Below are 12979 nucleotides of genomic sequence, written 5' to 3'. Positions count from 1 at the left end.
TAGCACAAGCTGTTTATTCAAATAAACAGCTTGTGCTATTGTGCTGTTCACTGCCCATCAGGAACCAACAAATGCAGGAGACTTGGTTGGGGATACAGCCAATCCATCAGCATCTGATGTGCAAAAGGTGTTTGAAATGAGTGCTGCCAATTCTTTCTACAGCAACAAGATCAGCAACAAGAGGTGTGTTTGCCTAGGTTGTACACTGCTTGTATCAGCAAATGACAGAACGATGGAAAGAACTAATGTATTTGTGAAATGTCAGTTCTCGCTGTGTAATAGATACAGTCTCCAGGACTGCAGTGCTTTGAAGAAGAAGAGTTAATCGTTAGGCTTCTCCATCCTTCCTTCTTAATTGATGCAAATTTAATGTGGTCCAAAGGTTCCCCTACATCCACTGGCAGGAAAAGCAGGCCTCCAAGTGCATTTGGAGCTCAAGAATAGGTAGTTGGTAAAATAATTTCAGGAAACTAGGAAGTTTGAAAGGTTTTGATGCATTTAAAATGTAACATTTCCTGGCAAATGCCTGTCCTGCGATCTGGATTAAAAAAGGGAGAGGGATGCTTCTGGTGGTCAGTGGTTAGGTAAAACAGTGGCTGGGCTATACATACATGCAAGTCAAGATGCTGGATCCCTCCTGTGCAGCCTGTGGTTTGGCTGCAGATGCAACACTGCAGTGCTTTTCCTTGGCCATCATGTTAAAGCTGGTCAGGCCTGGATAGGGAGACTGCAGCAATAACTCTAGAAACAAAATCAGCCCATTTCCCCAAGCGAAAAAGCCACCCCTGCAGAACTCCACAAAGACAGCAGCCATGCAGCCATGTGAAACAATCTCTGGTGTCACCCACTGCTTCCTGGGATGGAAAACTACTTGGTGTTGGAGAACCCCAGGGCCCATCCGGGATGGTTACCTAAGGGAACAAGTGGGTGGTTAATTGAGCCAGGGTGAGTTAACCATCATGGACAAAAATAAAAAAATAAAAAACAGGGATGTCTGACATTGAAGGACTGTTTCTCGGATGAGGAATCGCACAGCAATAGCTGCCTGCAGGATAAAATCTTTCTGTGCCAGTCCCTTTCCAGCTGCCTGCAAAGTAACGTGGAAGTAAGCTTTGGGTAGGCACAGCTAAAAAGTCTCTGGCAAGCTAACTGCCTTGAATACTGGAGAGTTCAGTGCCAAAATGCTAGTCGGGTTTTTTGTGGACACACTTCATGTGTCCTCCTAGGACAGAGCCCAGCATATAAATGTTCTGGAATACATTGCCATAGGGAAGCAGCACTATGCTGTTTTGTAGCTTTTTTCAGATGCTACTAAATAAATAGTACAGCATCCCAGGGTAAACAATACTTTAAAGATGAAGTACCCCAGATTGGAATTTTTAGCCAAACTCATCTTCAGTGACCCATGGGTGAGCTCCCCTGGGGTTTCCCTGCCCTGCACCCTGCCCTGCTTCTGCCCAGGCATCTCACCCCCTGGCCATGGCTCTCTTAGGCAAGCTGGGCACCACAGTTTGGAGGAGCTTCTGGAACTGTTTTGCCAGGGAGACGATGTCTTCCAGCAGCTTCCACAGCTGCTTCAGCCTGCAAAAGCAAAATAAGCAGGTAGAGTTTAAGGTCTGGTAAGTACAGCGAAAGGGGGAGAGTTAACAGCAAATGCACGTGGCGATTCTCTTTTCCATACCCAATTAATCCTATGCTTGCTGCACCCACTCTCTCAGGGCTTGGCGTCAGAGAATACCAAATCTTCCTGAAGAGGAAGGAGCTGCTGCTAAGTTTATCTTGCAAAAGCAGTGGGTGTGCATCAGCTTGCCCTGGTTTATAGTTAAACATGGACTTGCTGCCAGCCTGCACTGCCTCTTGGTGTTTCATGTAGAGCTGCCACCTGAAGGATACTACAGCCTGTTATACACCCCAGCAGTGGACTTGCAGGGGTGCCTTTCTGCCCAGAGCTAACCTGGCACTATATCCCTTCAGCCTTTCTTGCCACTGCTGAAGGCACAACCAGTTGTTTCTCCATCAGTCTCAGCTTTGATGCCTTTATTGAGATGGTCTTACCCCTTCTTAACAAACGCTGGCAGCTTGTATGGCTGCAACAGGACCTTTGACAGTGGATCCTGCAGTCTGAACATCTCCTGCTTCTTCCACCGAGCCAGGCCTGCTCCCATGGGTGACAACACCGAAGTAAATAAAGACCAGTCATTAGAAATATAAAGGCAACAATTCCTCCTTTTCAGCCACTCTTGCTGCAGCTCAGCCCATATGTACTGAGCCCATGCCAGGATCGAGCTTGAGCCACTCTTACAAAGCCTCTTTGCAATGGCTACTGCAGCTATAGACATATTTACCCTAATAAAAATCTCAATAATGCTTTAAATATAATATTGATCCCCTTAAAGTGTTTACTTGTCTCAGCCACCCCCAAAACCCAAGGTCAGCACCCTGAATCCTCTACCTGGAAGGAAGTGCGGCACCAGGTACTGTGGCACCCTTTTGCTCAGGCTGTTTAACATCCCGTTAGGCTGCGGAAAGTCGCTCTTCCCACACATGCTGGCAAAGCGGAAATTGCCGTCAAAGTAGTTAAAGCCAAAGGCATCTGTGAGCCATGAAAAGAAAGGCCTGATGTTTGGCCAACTGCATTGGTTATGCTCTGCTGAGCAGGTCGTGCTTCTAGGCTGCTCTTCGGGTCCTGGGGTAATACTTACTGTTCCTGCATAGGAAAAGGGCAGTGTCCTGGTACCCTTGGGAAAAAATGTCGTTCAAGATCTGCAAAGAGAAACACTAGAGGTCACTAAAGAGCTCTCCTTTCAGGATGGAGGAGCAGAACGTATGCAAAGCTGTTTTGCTGTGGAGGGTTGGGAGTGACAATCTGGGAGGGAATTTGGGTGGTTTCCAGCCACCAACACACTGGTCCTTTGCAGGCTGTCAAACAAGGCGGGACCCTGTCCCAGGCTGGTCACCCATCAGCAGTGTCCACTAAAAATACACTGCAAAAGGAGTGGGGACTGCCCCAAGGTAGTCAGGGTCTGACTCCTTCCCATGAAATCCAATTAATTAATGATGGAGACTGATGTGAACCATAAAGCTTGGGAAAGCAGATCCAGCACTAATTTGTTTTAACCAAATCAAAGGTAGGAGGAGGGCCTGGTGGGCTTACCATGGTGCTAGGTGGAAAGAGGGCATAGCTGATCCTGCACAGGTTTTCTACCGAGATCTGAATGCTGCCATTAAAGATCTGGAAACAGTAGAAGATGGCAGGACAGTCCCGTGGACAGATATCGAGCTCTCCTGTGAATGGGGACACAGTGATCACGGCTTCCTCCAAGCTGGAGACAGGCTGCAGACCTGTGAATCCTCCGTCAACGTATCGCTGAAGGGGAAGAGCAGAGGCAGGATTTGCTCCAAGGATTGCTACAAAACATGTGTGAGGGTAGCATCACCTCACCTAGATGCCAGCATATGACAGATCCTTCTGCTGGGTGCCCTGCTCGCAGCACCCAGCTGGCTCCCCAGCCAGGTGCTGTATAATTTACAGCACTTCTTAAAATGGAAAAAATATTAATTTAATTCATAAAGATTTATAAAGTTGTTAAGAAATCATACAGTGTCATATAAATTTAAAGTCTTGAATCTCAGGTTTGGTCTTTTTCTGTTGTTACTGTGAGCCCAATCTGTAGGGTGCTCACATTTAATAACTGCCTGCAAATCCCTGGAGAATTACTCACTGGGCAAGGAAAATGTTATTCATTGTATTCCAAAAGGAACTTGAATTGAATGCTCATCTTGATGGGATTTGACGTTACAAGGACTGCAGCATATCAAACTATAGGCCCGTGAAATACCAGTTCAAAGAAGTCTCATGGAATCATAGAAACACAAGGTTGGAAAGGACCTACAAAATCATCTAGTCCAACCGTCATGCAGCAACATCACCAGGCTCTGGGTCCTGCACACATTGTACGCTTTGTGTAAAAGCTCTGTAGCCTGGGTCAGCTCTGGAGGCCTGGCCACAGGCAGCCATGGACACCCGAGGACTGAGCAGGGCCAGTAAGTGCAGATCAACAAGAGCTGAAGAAAGGCCCTGGCTTAAAACCAACTGCAAACCAAGTATCATGGCTTCATGGGCTTTGACATGCAAATGTGTTGTGATGCATTAACTGCTCTGTGGTCCGCTGCCATGCTGCATGGAGAACGCAAGGTGTGGTGCTCCTCCTTCACTGAGGCTTAGCAGGAAGACAGACCAAATCTGTTGACTTCACTGCAGTGTTTCATAGCAAATAAATGCGCACATGGTTGAGGGAGGATCCTCCCACAAACTTTTGATATTTCATCTATGCAAGTCTGCACTTGAGTGAATGGAGACATGTATGCTGCAGACAGATCCTGCCTGGGGTGACCGGATTGCATGTCAAAGTCAAAAGTGTGGGTGTCCTCTCATCTCTCTCTGGAGACCTGTGAGGCAAGATGTTATCCAGGCTCTGTCCATAGGCAAAGCAACAGGGGGCTCTCCAGATTGCCATTCACCCTAGCTAATCATGGGATGGTATGAAAAGCATGCTAAAAGGCTTTATCATCCTCTATTAACAGAAGAAGATGCCTAGACACGTACATCCATCCCTGCTGGAGGGCACATACAGTTTAAACCCAGGAACATACTGCTTCAAGCATATGTTTTCTTGAAAATATCACTCACCACACCTCGGTAGGACGGAGGGATGAACCCACAGTAGATAGGAAGAAAGCAGCTGCAGAGGAGAGCCTGGAGGAGGAGATGAATTGCAGAAGTAAATGTTCTTATCAAAGTGGCCCTGAACAAAGGCTGCTCAACTGGGTGCCTGCAAATTCAGGGTTGACAAATCATCTGGAGCCAGGCTGTCAGCACCACCTGAGCTTTGCATGTGACTGTGCCCAGAAGAAATGTTTCAAGAAGGCCAAAACATCTAATTTCAACAAAGCTTCTCTGGATAAGGGCATGCCACTTCATTTCTTATTTTGTAGCTGCCAGAAATATTAAAGTTGTATATCCATATATCACTGTCCAAATGCTGCTACTAGCAGTGGTAAGGTGAAACTTTGGGGTCATTTTTCAGACTTGAGGTTTTTGGACAAAACCAAGACATCCTCACAATGCATTTTCATTCTGCTGCGTGTATAACTGTTACTTACCAATCTCAACAGCTGGGAATGAGTATCTCAGGGCCCTGGGTTCCTCTAGGGCAGGCACCACAGGGTGAACACCAGCAGTTCTGCTGTCCTCTACTGGGGCAAGCAAGCCCATAATCTCATGGTCAGCTTCGTTAAGGAACCCTGGGATTTTTTTCCTGACAGCCAATTTGCTGGCTAATTAGCTATTTGTGGTTCAGCAACAGAGGCACTTTGTCCAGATATTTCCTCCCAGGAAAGTGCTGAGGAAATGAGAAAAATTACTGCCAACAGGACTTGGCTAAGAAGAGACCTGTTCAGGAAGCCAAGAGGTCTCGTTAGCATTGACAGCACTCTTTGCAAAAGGTCATTAGCACTTAAATCTGGCCAACATGCCAGCATAATTTTTTACTGAGAAATAAACCTTCTTCTCTATAAGAGCATGATTTATTCCTGGCTGGCTCTGGACCTAACAGCATCCTTCTCCCTCTTCTCCCTCCCTCCAAGCCTGTTGGAGCTGACGGTGATGGGACCATGATGACTTTGGCAGAGCTTCCTGACACTCTTCCTATCTTGGGTGGAAAATAGTGCAGTTAACATCACAGATGTTTAGGTACCTCCACCCTAAGAGATGGGTAGAAGTCTTCCTATGGGCATCAGAGGAGGGTCCCGTTACCTGAATGAGCTCCTCCTTCGAGCTGAACTCAGAGACCATGACGTTTTGGCCGTCCACTACCCGTGTGAGTGAGATGTGCAGCCGCCCCGAAGCCACCTGGTAGGAGTCCTCTGGCAGCCTCCGCTGCAAAACAGCCCTGATATTTGCCAACAAGCTGCACTTGGGAGAGAGAGGGCCCAGGATGGTTTTCCTGGCTTCCTTGGCAGTTGCAAAGAAACATTCCTTTAGGTCATCTGATATGGGGGGGGGGGGGGGGGGGGAGGGGGGAGGGGGGAGAGAAGACAGAGAAACAGTCAATATTGCCACTGCCCCTAGAGTTTTATTTTCAACCCTATTTTTAACACTGCACACCATTCAAGATTTTCATGGATCCGAGCACTATACCCTGGGATGACACTGCTGCTCTAACTGGGGACACGGTGATGAGATGGAAAGAGGAACTTCTCCCCCATGGTGTCCTCAAAGGACAACATGCTGCTGAGCACAACCCCATTGGTGACATCCTCATGAGTACTGAAGAGTGCCTGTCAAGGGTTAGGGACAGACTCCAAAGTGTCCCATAAAGGGGGAGGCAGCACAGATGTGGGGTTGTCAGTGTCACTGTGATTTGCACAACATATCCCTGCTCTGTGCAGGGCTTTCCTGCAAGCTGGGCATCCAGTCTGCAGTGTGCTGGGGCTCCCCACCCAACTGAGCCCCGGTGACCTCCCAGCCAGTGTTAAAAATCATTGCAGACATTTGCACATCCCAGAAGCTGGATTAAAGGAGGAGAACTGCAGAGCCCCAGATGAGGGGGCAGCAGCCAGAAGTTTTGGAAGTAATGGGAGGAAGAGAGTTTCAGTAAACCCCGTGGTCAGCACTGGGATTTGATCCTTCATCTGTTTGATGAAATGGAGAGGTTACCTGGGGGAATACCCCACCTCAGGCAGATAAACTGTGGCCTTGTAAAGCTTCTCCAGCTCCCCAGACCTGCGAAGAATGATCCTTATGCCTAGGCAAGCTCACCAGGACTCTGCGCAAGCTTTTGTAGGAGCAGAGGTGCTGTCTTGTGAGATTGCTTTAAAAGCACAGACAGACAGACGGTGTCCTGAAGGCAACTGGAGCAACACAGGTATTAAGAGGTGTTATAACTGTTTGAGCGGATGTTTAGGCCATGTGGTGCGATGATTAACTCTCAGTGGGTTCATGTAGGGTCCTCAGGGACAATGAAAGAGCTGAAGATACCCCAGGCACTGCCTGGCTGCTCTGCTCCCTGGCAATGGGGGAGAACCTGAACAACCAACCTGTGAGCTGCTGGGCAGGAAGCGATAGCTGGCTGCAGCTCTGGGGACTCTGGCCAAGGGCATGAGGTTGGTTGGGCTGACCCCCACCGGTGTCCAAGAGGTGACCGGTGGGATGGCAGGGGACAGCCTGGCTTGGGGAGTGCTGAGCTCGTCACCCAGCCCAGGCATGCAACTGCATCCACCCCACGAGACACCCCTCCAGGGGCTGAGCACGCCCTTAACCCCCATTCTACCCCTCTTCTTGGCTAGAAACTTGGCTAGGTTTGGGCCTCATTGCATTTCCCTTATTAGAAACCCAAACAGATACATAACTACTCAAAAGATCTTTTCTTTTCCTGGAGAAAGTGCTTCGGATACAAGATCATCTGAGCATCTCCACTAAGGAGCCAGTGCCCTGCCAGCCCAGTGCAGCAGCCCCCTGTTCCAATGCTGATGCCACTGGTGAGAGCAGCTGGACCTGCGCTTGTGGGAGCCCCAGTTCCACCCCATTGCACCAGAGAGGAGAGGACTAGGGCCCTTACTGGGAAGTTCATCCCCACATGGGCAGAAGGCTTTCCAGCAGCACATAGCCTGTTGTTTTGTCTAAATTTATTTGCCAAGTTCTGAATTATTTTTAGCTCCAGCTGAGTGACTCTAGTGCCCATCAGAGGTTATAAGTGTTTTACATTTCCTCCTTGCTTTCTCTTTATTTTGACCCCAAGAAGAGTGCCTGGACCCTGATCCTCCTGAACATCCATATCACTTGATGCAGAGGCTGGATCAGCATTCAAAGGCACATCTTGCATACACTAGTTTACATATAGGCTGCAATTAGAAATATGTTAGGATGTGATTATTAAAGTGGATTAACTGCTCTGAATTAATTCTACATGTAGATTTATTGCTAAGGGGGCCTACTTCCACATTGTCTAAAGTGGTTCAGAGTAAAAACCTCTTCTGCAGCAATAAGAGCTCCAGCCAGGAGTGGGGATTGCCGTTCCCCTGGCACATCCTGTCCCAATTATGAGCTCTGGTGCTTTTTCCAGCATGAAAGCTTCTCTTCTATCCAGAAACAGGCATTGAGCCATGTCTTCCCTCGTGCTGGATCAGTTGGTTGGGCTAACCCAAGCAGTGTGCAAGGGGGGTTGTTAACTCTACAGACACCCATGTGGCTGCCACTCACATCCCTAAAGATGCTAAGGGGTCTGACCCCATAAGCACATAATATGTGCGTATTATACATATGGCATAAGCTTAGTTGCACTTGCTTTGGGACACATCTCGGCACTCCCTGGAGCTGGCAGCAGAAGGGAAGGAGATCTGCTCCTTCAGCAGGAACAGGTGGATGAACTAATGCAATATACAGGTATGTGCAGATTTGCCCATGCAGTATCTACCCAACCATCTGAGGCAACATTCAGACAGCAATAACTGGCTTTTTCAGCAGACACCACCCAAAATTGCTTTAGGGTGACTGCCAAAAGTGACATCACCTGAAGATTTCTTTTATGCATTATAAGTGATATGAGTTGCACTAGTAATACATCCCACCTCCCAACAGTGCTTAAGATATTATCACCTCCTGTTCCATTCTGAAATAAAAATTCTGTAGCAAAGAAAGTGGTTATTTCCTTACCGAGGCTGATGCCACACACCACAGCAGCAGCAATAAGTGAGCCAGCAGATGAGCCATAGACCTTGCAGGCAGATTTGAGCAGCTCGGGAGCCAGCTCCAGGAGGGACTGCACCACCCCAACCTGGTACAGGGCAAGAAAGCCGCTGCCTGAAAAGGATAGCGAGAAAGGGGTGCCTGAAGCCTGCAGATCCTCCACAGTCATCTTGAGGTCAAATTTCTAGTTCAATGTCACAAGCCGTCCTTCATCATGTAAACATCAAGCTTTTATCTCCTCTGCTTTCCTCAGGCTCATCTCTGGCTGCAGCTGAGTTCAGAAGATGGATTTTTTGCCTCTTTTAATGACAGATCCCAAGGTGTTTACATTCACAAGTTACTTCAGTTGCCTCCTGTTCTAAAGCCAGATTTCCCCTGGTCTAAACAGCTCCTGTAATCCTCAAGGATGGCCAGCTCCACTGTTCAGGGCTGAGTCAAGACTTCCCTTTTATAACGAGTGATCCTAAGTCCCGTCAGCTGCCACCTGGAGATGGTCCCCACACTGCTGTGCCACCGTGCATCAGAACAGCCACGTAAATTTTCCTCTTTGCATCATGCTTTGTTCATCAAGGGTGTTTTTCTAAATTGGATTCACCTTCAATCCTGGCTTAGGCACAGCTCAGTACTGAGTGAGTAAAGGCTTGTATAAGACACTTAAAGCCAGAGGGTGTTACACAAGGAGTGGATGTGGGCTGTTACACAGAGTGCTGTGATAGGTTTGGAAATATCTCTTGTAATTGCTCCCTGTTGGAAACTTTTTGTCTTTGCCTGACTTCTGGACATGCTTTGGCCAGAAACCCAAGGAGCTGGATTTGCTGTTCTCTTCCCCCGGCTCTGTGCTTTGTAAGGCCCCAGAAGGACCCCCTGCAGCAGCACTGTGCTCCTTAGATCTTGGGATACCAACCCAAAGCACAACTGCCTTCAGGCTGCCTCCATTAAAAATTAAAAACAGGAAAAAATTGAATAGATTTCTAGTGCCTTTTTTTTTTTCCTTTATAACCTAATGCTGATGCCAACATGCAGAATAAAAAATGTTGTTTTAAATAGATTTATTAAATATTACTAAATAATGTGTCACTTATGTTGTTGAAACACATATGCGTAGTGTTTAATGAATAGTACATATGTTACCTTCAAGGTTGTGTATTTATTATACCCATACGCATAATAAGGACATGTACATAACAACAGGCATGCTTAAGGAGAGACCTCTCATTCCCTGGGCTGGTATGAAAGCCTGGCCAAGACTGCAAGGAAACAAGACTGTCCCAGCATCCAGAGGAAACCTCTGCAATGCCGTTCCCCCCTGAATCTCAAGAACTTTCCTTGTCCTCTCCAGCCACAGCTGAGTCCCCTCTGCCCCACTGGGGGCTGTATGCTGTGTGGTGGGAGCAGAAACTCTGACCTCAATGTGTAAAACACTTCTGGATTGGAGTTTTGTTGGTGGCTGCCATCAGCAGATAAGCATCAATTGCAAGTACTCCCGGATTGGTACCACCTGCATGACCAGGGATGCCCTGGGCCACAGGACAAGAAGCAGCAAGCCACCAGCTCATAAACCTATTGCAACATGATCTGGCCTGTCCCAGCAGTGAAAAACTGCTTTGCAAGAGGGTGTTTGCATGTGACCACTTCCTACTGCAGATATACAGTCTTACTGGATTCACTCTTCTACATCCATTCATTGTCTTTTCTGTGCTTGATTTTTAGCCCCTCGTCAGGTGAGTGTCCCACCTTCATGCCCCATCCCATCCTTCCTGCCAGCTCATTCTGTGTGATTCATGCAGATTCATCCAGATTTTGGGAAAGCCAATTTGTTCACTAAAAGGCACTGGCAAACATCTGCCAATAGAAGAAAGGTAAAAAGCATCAGCTTTCACTGCAACTGATCTGAGCACACAAGTGCATCAGAAGTACATAAGTGCACTTCATAAGTACTTATGTGCATCAGGGCCCCAGGGAATTAAGCAGGCTTCAAACAGGAGAAGCATGGGATGTTCTTGCTTTGCTCAGTGCTTGTAGCTCTTCAGCTGCCAAGATGTGGAAAGCTGAAAATGATCCCATGGGACATGCAGGAATGCCCAGCACATGGCACAAGGCCAACTTTCCTGTAGGAACTGAACTTGATACAAAATTTCTGGGAGCTCCTCAGGAGTTCAAACGCAGACCCAGCTGACCAGATGTCATTCTCCCAGGCTCTTCTTTGGACACTTTGTACTGGTCTCTTCCCTTGTAGCTGCAATGAAGCAACATATTAAATGTCTACTTTTTTTTTTTTTTCTGTTCTGGATGATGAAGGATCTTGAGCTGGATGATGAAGGACCTTGCAGTAGTCACAAAAAAAGTATCTTTTCAAGAAGACATTTCTCCCATATATCTCTCCATGGGGAGATATACTGTGAGTGTGAGAAGATTCCCATCAAAGGAAAGGAGTACAGCCCCACACTGAGCCAGGACCAGACCAGGAGAGGGGCAGAGGTCACCAGGCAGGATGGGCAAGAGGATGAGGGTCCACGCACAGGAAGGACAGGAGACACCAAGACTGGCAGGGCAAAGGCAGCCCCCTAAAAGCTGATGACTCAGACTTGCAAGGACTTCATGCCCAAAAGCCCTGGGCTCCCTTTGGCTCAGGAGGAGCCAGGCTTTGGGGGCGCACCTTGGGCTTTGCAGCCAAGGGGTGCACAGCCACATCCCAGCATTTCCCCACCCCGCCCCCAAGCCTGCCATGAATTATAAGGAGTATCCTCAGGGGGGTGGGGGAGGGGAGGCAGGGAGGCATGCAAAATCAGCCCTTACCCATTGCAAATGCTGAGACCCCAGGAAGCATCCCGGTGGACAGAAGACTACTTGGCTGACTGCCACGCTCCCGTGAGATGAAGCCTTGTCATCATCCTCTTAGTGACAGCGAATTTTGTATTAATTGCCTCCTTAAGTGCTAGGCTGATTTTCTAAGCCACCCTCCCCCTCCCGGCACCTGGCAAAGCAGGATTAGCAGGGCCTAACTACTTGGGACAGCGGGGTCCTGGGCATGATTTCAGGAGAAGCCCTGTGTGTGTGGAGCACCAAAGCCAGCATTTGCCTGGGCAGGATCAGTGTCCAGATGGCCAATGCCCATGATCCCAGGGATTTTCAGGAGAAGCAAATGCCTTAGCTTTTTGAGACCATAGCAGGCAGTTGAGGGTAGGATGAACATAATACCCAGAGCTGGAAACTGTTCAAAACTCTGGGGATAATAACTTGTCCTGCTCTAATGCCTTCTTTAATATCTTCAGTGGCCACAGGCAAGCAGTGTCTGTAATTTTTAACCAAGAAATTAAGCAAAGATGCTGAAGTCACTTGGGAGAAGAGACCTGGGCTACACAAGCCACTCCTGTCTTCATTCTGCCTTGTCCTTGGTTGGGATTTGGTTATTTGGGACCACAAGCCTGTTGTGCTTGGGGCTGAGAAGGTTTCACTCCTTGTTTCCCTGGCACCACAGCCCCAGCAACCCCAGGAGGAGGTGATTTGGTTCATTTGACTTCAGGAAAAGCACAGGAAAAGTGAACGGGAGAGGGAATTCATTTTTCTTGTTGGCATTTTGCTTGGTGGGCACATCCCACATGCCGAGGTGATGTCCTCTGGGAAGTCGGAGTGGATACGAAACCTACTCCTGCTCCACACAAATACAAACCACGCCCGGTCGCGGGTGCAAAGCAAACAGGAGCACTGCGGCTCCTCCCGCCGGGCCCCGCTGCGTCCCTGATACCAGCTCACTCCAGGCACAGCCTCGGCACCGCCCCAGGCGCTGGGTGCCAGGCAGGTGACAGTCTGCAAACAGGCGAGAGCAGTTTCGGTTTCTCCAGCAGTAAATGTCACCCCAGGCTGGTTCCTGGCCAAAAGGAAACACTGTGCTGGCAACACTGGGCAGCGGGATTTGGCTGCTCTTTGAAATGTTTCCTTCAAGGCTTTGCAAGCAGGGGAATGGGACATGCAAGGCTTCCCTCTTGCAAGGACTCTGCTTCCCCAGATAGTTCTAGCTGGGGTTTTGCAAGGACAGAGAAGAGCAGCTACCCCAGGAGTGGAGGGTAAGTGGGGGGTGCTGCTGGGAGCCCATGCAGGACCGTCCCCCAGCATGGCACTGACCCCAATCACAGCTATTACCTTCAACCCACTGGAGTGTCCCACCCCTTGCACACTGTCAGCTCCCAAATTTTGTCCCCTTCACCCCATGATGGGTCTGACCCTAGCATAGAG

The 12979-nt window shown here is 48.5% G+C and overlaps 1 protein-coding gene across 1 annotated transcript; it reads right to left on the bottom strand.

The window, feature by feature from the left end:
• Positions 1 to 10: 10 nt before the first annotated feature.
• Positions 11 to 9354, bottom strand: PNPLA1 (patatin like phospholipase domain containing 1). Its single transcript, XM_068660086.1, has 9 exons — positions 8714 to 9354; positions 5816 to 6048; positions 4691 to 4756; positions 3155 to 3367; positions 2703 to 2763; positions 2453 to 2593; positions 2056 to 2155; positions 1471 to 1581; positions 11 to 911 (listed from the first exon to the last, which is right to left on the bottom strand). Exons 1-9 carry the CDS (start codon positions 8913 to 8915, stop codon positions 908 to 910), a joined length of 1131 nt encoding a protein of 376 aa, XP_068516187.1. The 5' UTR covers positions 8916 to 9354; the 3' UTR covers positions 11 to 907.
• Positions 9355 to 12979: the final 3625 nt, after the last annotated feature.

Source organism: Anas acuta, chromosome 24, assembly GCF_963932015.1.
Source record: "Anas acuta chromosome 24, bAnaAcu1.1, whole genome shotgun sequence".
Classification (NCBI taxonomy): Eukaryota; Metazoa; Chordata; class Aves; order Anseriformes; family Anatidae; genus Anas; species Anas acuta.
This window is presented reverse-complemented; position numbering and strand designations above follow the sequence as displayed.

Excerpts from the sequence above, each read along its gene's own strand:
- PNPLA1 (XM_068660086.1), bottom strand. The coding sequence starts at position 8,915 with ATGACTGTGGAGGATCTGCAGGCTTCAGGCACCCCTTTCTCGCTATCC. Across the intron at positions 2,764-3,154 it reads TCTTTCCACCTAGCACCATG|ATCTTGAACGACATTTTTTC; the intron begins GTAAGCCCACCA and ends TTCTCTTTGCAG. Across the intron at positions 2,594-2,702 it reads CCTTTTCCTATGCAGGAACA|ATGCCTTTGGCTTTAACTAC; the intron begins GTAAGTATTACC and ends CATGGCTCACAG.